General features: G+C 34.9%; 1 protein-coding gene across 2 annotated transcripts in view; it reads right to left on the bottom strand.

Annotated features, from left to right (window-relative positions):
* The window catches only part of Pdcd6ip (programmed cell death 6 interacting protein), a 76019-nt gene that overhangs the window by 50587 nt on the left and 18687 nt on the right, over nt 1-6745 (bottom strand). For both annotated transcript variants that reach the window (XM_004635260.3, XM_004635259.3), the window contains exons 4-6: nt 4148-4275; nt 1411-1564; nt 53-93 (exon numbers count right to left, since the gene is read on the bottom strand). In XM_004635260.3, the coding sequence (XP_004635317.1) occupies nt 53-93; nt 1411-1564; nt 4148-4275 (323 nt within the window). The remainder of the gene's footprint in view (nt 1-52; nt 94-1410; nt 1565-4147; nt 4276-6745) is intronic.

Genomic DNA, 6745 nt, shown 5'->3' on the forward strand with positions numbered 1-6745 from the left:
GAGTGTCTTTGTACTGACACTGTTTAAAAGCATCACCAAAGTAGTCTGCAGCCTGATTAGCCAATTTAGCTATGATTGCATCTTTCATTTTATCTGGAATAAAGTATTAAATTGACCATTATAATTAAAACAAATAAGATAAACTGATATATGACTCAGTTAATATAGGCATTGCAAACAAAAGTTTATAATTTGTCTGTAAAAATTCTTATTGATAGGGGCCGGAGAGATGGCTCAGTAGAATAAGTGCTTCCCTGGTAAGCACAAGGACCTGAGTTCAATCCCCGGTTCCACCCAAAAAAAATTCTTATTGATGAACTTGAAGTCTTCTGTATAAAACTATTTTTCCCTTGGGCAAATCCAAAGAGAGAACATAAATTAATGTTTGCTGACCACTGGGAAAAAGTATGAATTACTAATGCATATACAGTTACTTTTGGGGATGATAATGTTCTAAAATGATTCTAGTAATAGAAAACTACACTAAAAAATACTGAATTTTAAACTTCAAAAGGATGAATTTTGGTGTACATGAATTCCATCCCAATATACATTAATTCATACCTTTCAACATGATGATTGTGCTCTTATTTTTAATTTCCCTGCATGAGTGAATATTCAGCCTATTTTCTATTCTCTCATACTAATGTACATGTCTTACAGAATTGTTCTCATTATCCCATTCACCAAGGACTCTGCCTGCATGGCTCCTGCCTATCATTTAAGAAACGCTCTTGATTAATGAGTATAAAATTAACATGACTCCTCGTCTCTGTACCACAACCAGAAAACCAGTCACTATAACATAATCCATTCAAATTTTCCTCACTGCAACAATCTCTTACCATGAAATCATCTTACCATTAATTTTTTGATTATCATCTCCCCTATACCAAAATGTTAACTTTCTAGGAACAGAAGTTTTGCTATTTATTAACTCGTGATCTAACAAGTAGAACAATGCCTACAATACAGTAAGCACAAAATAAGTATTTGCTAAATGAATGTTTTACAATATTACAAACATAAATACTACTTCAACCAGGCACAGTGGGCCATACTTCTAATCCCAGCACTTTAGAGGTTAAGGCAAGAGCCTCAGAAGGATTGCTATGAATTCAAACTCAGCCGGGGCTAGGCTACACAGTGAGACCTTGTCTCAAAAAACTAACAAATAAATAGATTAAATAATTAATTTCAAAATCTAGTGTTTATAAACAAAAATTCATTCATTAGCCCTCAAACACTGCCCATAATCTTGTAGTACAAGTTCAAAAAACTAAAAGCTAAAATTTTTTAATAATCTCTGTATCATGTTCAAAAAGGGCTACATAGAACATACTGTATTCTAATCACCTTCCTAGATTAAAAGCTTATTGCTTCTTTTAACATGTAAAAATTAAGAGTTACCTCTTGTAGCTTTTAAAAAAAACACTTCTTGGGCCTGTGCCAGCATGATAAGACTGAGGGTCCCAACAGTATCTGGAGATATGTCCACAGTAGGCTCTCGATTTAAGGCAGATAAAACCGTCTCCTTAATATGTAAAAAGGCACCACTAGCAAACTAAAAAGGAGAGGAAAGAAACTTTTTTTAATATATAGGAGCTCAGCAAGACAGCATTTTCTACTTCAACACACAAAAATCATTTCAAATGTTAAATCTGTGAGCAGTTATATTTAAATTTCATGTTATAAAATGAATCTAAAAAAGCTGACCTTCAGACAATTCTTTTTTAAAGAGAAAAAGGACAAACAATGGAACAGATTAGTAGGACAGTTACAATAGTTGCTACATTAGTTGTTACAATAGTTGATACAGGGGCCAGGGAGACAGCTCAGCAGTCTAAGCACCTGCCTGGCAAGCACAAGGACCTGGGTTTGATCCCTGGTACCACATGCTGTGCCAGCCCCAGAACCTGGGTGCACCTTGCAGGCCACCAAAACCAGGCATGGTGGCACAGGACTAAAAGGCTGAAACAGGAGGATCACTAAGAGTCTGAGCTGCATAGCAAGACCCTGTACCAAATACATATATTAAAAAAACAAGTATTAAAAACAATAGTTGATACATTTCTAAAAGACAGTTCAAGACTTACCTCTACAGAATAGCAAGAGGTTTAACAAAGATTAAAAGTAAATTACAAGAAGTTGGATATGGTGGCACATGCCTACAATCCCAGCACTGAGGGCTGAGACAGGAAAATCATAAATAGAGAAGACCAGCCTGAGTGACTTACCTAGAACCTGTCTTAAAACAAATCTTAAAAGAAGGGTTGAAGTACTGCAAAGGTTCTGAGTTCAATCACCAGTACCAGAAAAAAAAGGTAAATTACAGGGGGAAAAAAGGTAAATTAATGGTAAAAACTGATCAGGTTTATTTGTTTTTAAATATACTTCTTCAAATTTTATCTAAGAATACAGGAAATTAAATACACTAATGAAATTTTTTTTTAGTGCTTAAATGCTCTTGCTCTGGTTCCAAACAAATTCATCTCTTAAATAAGCTTGGAATGGTAAAGATACGCCCCTAGTCCTCTAAAAAACATTACTATCCATCGCTCATCATTTCTGCTTGGCTGTGCGAGTTTTCTAGTGAAATGTTCCCCATTAAATTTTTCATCCCACTGATATTTTGTTAATGACAATACTAAAATAGCTTTGTTTTTGTGGAAAAAAAAAAAAAATACACTGTGAAAGAGGAAGAAAGTCCTGCAATCAAAAGGGAAATAGGTAGTTTACACGAAGATAATTCAAAGATAACTGTGCTAAAATGAGAATCATGCTTTATGCATTTATAAAGTCCTATAAAATTATCTGCAAGGATTGTTCACCTGGCCTTGGTTTGTAACTAGCAGATTACAGACTGGAACAGTGAGGGATGGAATCTCTTATGCGCAGAGAAGGAACCAGAGGTCAAGAGGTATTAAAGAACTCGCCCATGGGCACACAATGGCTTCTGGGTGGCAAAGGGCCCAGACAAGGAGCAAAGTTTAGTACTACTACTTTTCTTTCCCTCATATGAGGTGGCCTGCTGTGAAGACTGACAGAATAGAGTATGTCCTAAGTCATTCAAGGTGACTTCTAAGATCTCTCATGCCAATTAACTGTTATAGTTAACAGAAAGCTAAATAAAATTTTATGACTTTTATATTTTTAAATATTTGCTATTTATGACCCAAAAAGAAATGTTATACTTATCAATTAACCCCAACTGTACAGCAAGTCATAACTTCACTGTATGTTGCTAAATTGTACTTTTCTTTCACTTTCCTAAAATAACATTCCTCTTCTCTCTTCTGAACTTAAACAATGGTAAAAATCAGACTCAAGAGAACCTCTGAGACAAGCAAATTCCACAGGGACACAGAGGAACACCTAGAACTCTGTAAAATTTGGAATAACATCTGAAGTGCAAATGAAACCTATTTCTGACCTTAGTCTCCTCATCTGTAAAATGGGAATCACATTTTACATAACATGTATCATGCAGTAAGTCAACGAACAGAAATGAAATCACTGTGTAGACTGTATATTATAAAATATGGAAACATTATATATGCTCTCTCTCAACATAATCACTTATGTTCTTTGAAACAAAAATTGGTGAAATGATAAAAGAATAACTCATATGAGCAAATGATTAATGCCTAAAACAGAGTTAGCCACCTTAGGATCATTATGTGTCTGACCAAATTTAAATATGACTCGCCATAAGACTCAGAATTAAACTTATTTTCCTGCCAAAGTTCTTAACTGTTTGGATACCAGTGAAATTTTCAGGGTCTCACTCTATAAAACATATAAAACAATGCATAGATGCTTTAAATTGTCATTTATTTAATAGGAATTCACCATAAATTTATATAATTATATCTCATATTTATTCACTCAATGTTCATTGAGTCTCTAGTCTATGCCAGGCACTGTGCTAGGTGCTAGGTATGCAATGGGGAGGAAAAACAGACTTGGTATATAAGTAGTTTACTATTAAAGGTTTTAATAATAAGAATAAATTTTTTTAAAATGACATTTTTCAGTAACATCTGCTGTATAAACAAATATCATCTATAAACCTAAATGTAAACTATTTTCTATTTAGTCCAACTTATGTTGATCATTATAATATAGTAACTATTTTTCTGCGTACCTGGTAATGTTTAGCAGCGATTTTCAATCCTTCATCATTATCCAGGTTCTGTTCTGCTGCAATCTGGCTAGCTAAAGCTGCACAATTGAATAACACACAGCTCTTTTCATATCCTAAGCTTGCAAGAGCTGTAAAAAATTGAGAGGAAAAGTTTATCAGATTATTTTTTCTAAGTAAAATGTTTCAAATAGAAATATTGTATGTCTTCTGTCCTACTACCACTCAAAAAACAAGGCTCTAGGCCTTTTTTCTCACCTATTTAGAGCTGCCCAGCCAATCATCTACTTCCGCAATATTCTCATCATCAAAAACTCAAAAAAGATCAGAGGCTGGGGGTTTGGCTCAACTGTACAGTGCTTGTCTAGCACAGCTAAGACCCTAGGTTCAATAAAGGTTTTTTTTTTTTTCTTTTTACCTCTGTCAGTGTCTCTCCATAGCACCAAAAACCTTACAATTTCTCATTTAATTTCTTAAATTCAAACATGTTATTTCCATTTTCCCATCACCTCTCAAAACTGTATCTTCCCAAATATTTAAATTCAGTTTTTCATTACTACAAACCTAAGTCTCCTCTCAGAGGGCGAGCAGATTAATTTGCTAAAATACAACTGTGAGTAACAATGTATAACTTCACATGCATTAGCATAGCTACTAATTAAAAAGAGAAACAACAAGTGGAAACAAGAGAAACTGGAGCCTTTTGTATACTGTTGATGGAAATACAAAATGCTGCAAGAATATGGTGGGTTCCCAAAAAATTTACAAAAACAGAATTACCACACAATCCATTTTACTTTCCGGCATATACCCAAAAAACCTGACAGTGAGGTCTCAAAGATATATGTGCACACCCATGTTCACAGCAACATTATTTACAATAGCTAAAAGGTAAAAAGTATTTCAGTCCATCAACTGATACATGGATAAACAAAGTGATATATACATACACTGAAATATTTTTCAACTTTTAAAAGAAAATCACATGCTAGAATATAAGGAGATATGACTACATTAAATAATCCAATCACAAAGACACACACTGTATGATTCCACTACATGAAATACATAGTAGTCAACTTCACAGAAACATAAAGCAGGTGGTCCTATCAAGGAAGCAAGAGGGCAACAGCATTTTGAGTACATACAGCATTTCAGGTGTATAAGATAAAACCTTCTGGAGGTCTATCACATTGAACTGTACCCTTAAAAAAATCAAGATGCTAAATTTCATGTTATGTTTCTTTTTTTCTTGGTTACCATGTTATATATTTCTTACAGTAATTTTTTTAAAAGAGTGTGATTCTATCTGCATGAGTTATCTGGAGTGAATTCAGAGACAGAAAATATAATGGTAGTTACCAGGGGCTGGTAGGAAGGGAAGAATGGAATACGTACAAGGTTTCAGTTTTATAAAATAAAAGAGTCCTAGAAATAGATGGTAGTGATGACAGAACAATAAAAAAAAGATAAGTGGACCTCATGCTACTGAATGGCACTGAATGGCACTAATAAATAGCTATACTGGTATATTATATATATTTTAACTCAACTAAAAATAATTTTTTAGGGACAGCAAGACAGCTCAGCTGATTAAGCACCTGCTTAGGCAAGCGCAGTGACCAGGGTTCCATCCTTGACACCACATGCCACCTGGCCCCACCCCTAGGCATGCTGAACCGGCCACTGAGACCAACTGTGGTGGTACATGCCTATAATCCCAGCACTGAAGAGAGTGAAAGCAGGAGAGGATCACAAGTCCAAGCTGCATAATGAGACCCTGTACTAAATACATAAAAAAATAATAAAATAATTTTTTCTAAAGACTGGGGATGGAGCTCAGTGGTAGAGTGTCTAACATACACAAGGCCTGGATTCAACCCCCAGGCTCACCCAAACAAATATAAAGTTAACACATTTAAAAATATAAGAATTATGAGTACAAAAACTCAGAATAATGTTCTAATATTGTTTGGACAATTAAATGCCAGTATTTTGCACTCTGAGTAACTAATTTAAAGATAACAATACACAATGTATTAACCATTGTTACCCTCTCACTTTGTTTTGAAATTTTGTTGTTCTCCTTAAAATAAAAACAAAACACCTCAAAGACTGCCCACTGAGGCATGAGCCATCCCCACTCTGATCACTGACAGTTACTAAGATCTTCCTGCCTAATGTCCCTTGCCTTCTTTCAAGCCCTGTTTAAAAAAACGCCCTTCTCTTTGCTCCCTACAGACAGCCTTTTCACCCTGTCTGCCCTTCCCCAGGCACAATTAATTCCACACCATGTCACTGTCACACAGGCCTGGTGGTCTCAGCTGCTCTCTCCCTCACACTGTTCCTTACAATCACCACCCTACTAATAAAGTACAGGTATTCCAAACAGGTAAGGCAGAGGGGAGGAAAGGAGAGAGGAGGAAAAAAGAAGAAATTATCAAAGAAAAATAAGAATTTCCCAAGGCTAAAGAGATGTAAGTGTTCCCACTAACAGGTCCAACAATAAATATTAACAATAAATACCAGACACAAGGAATAAAATGAGATCCAATTAGATCTTTTTTTTTTCCAATTAGATCTTTTCAGAAGGATTTTTTT

The sequence above is a fragment of the Octodon degus genome, unplaced genomic scaffold, assembly GCF_000260255.1.
Source record: "Octodon degus isolate 3935 unplaced genomic scaffold, OctDeg1.0 scaffold00071, whole genome shotgun sequence".
Lineage (NCBI taxonomy): Eukaryota > Metazoa > Chordata > Mammalia > Rodentia > Octodontidae > Octodon > Octodon degus.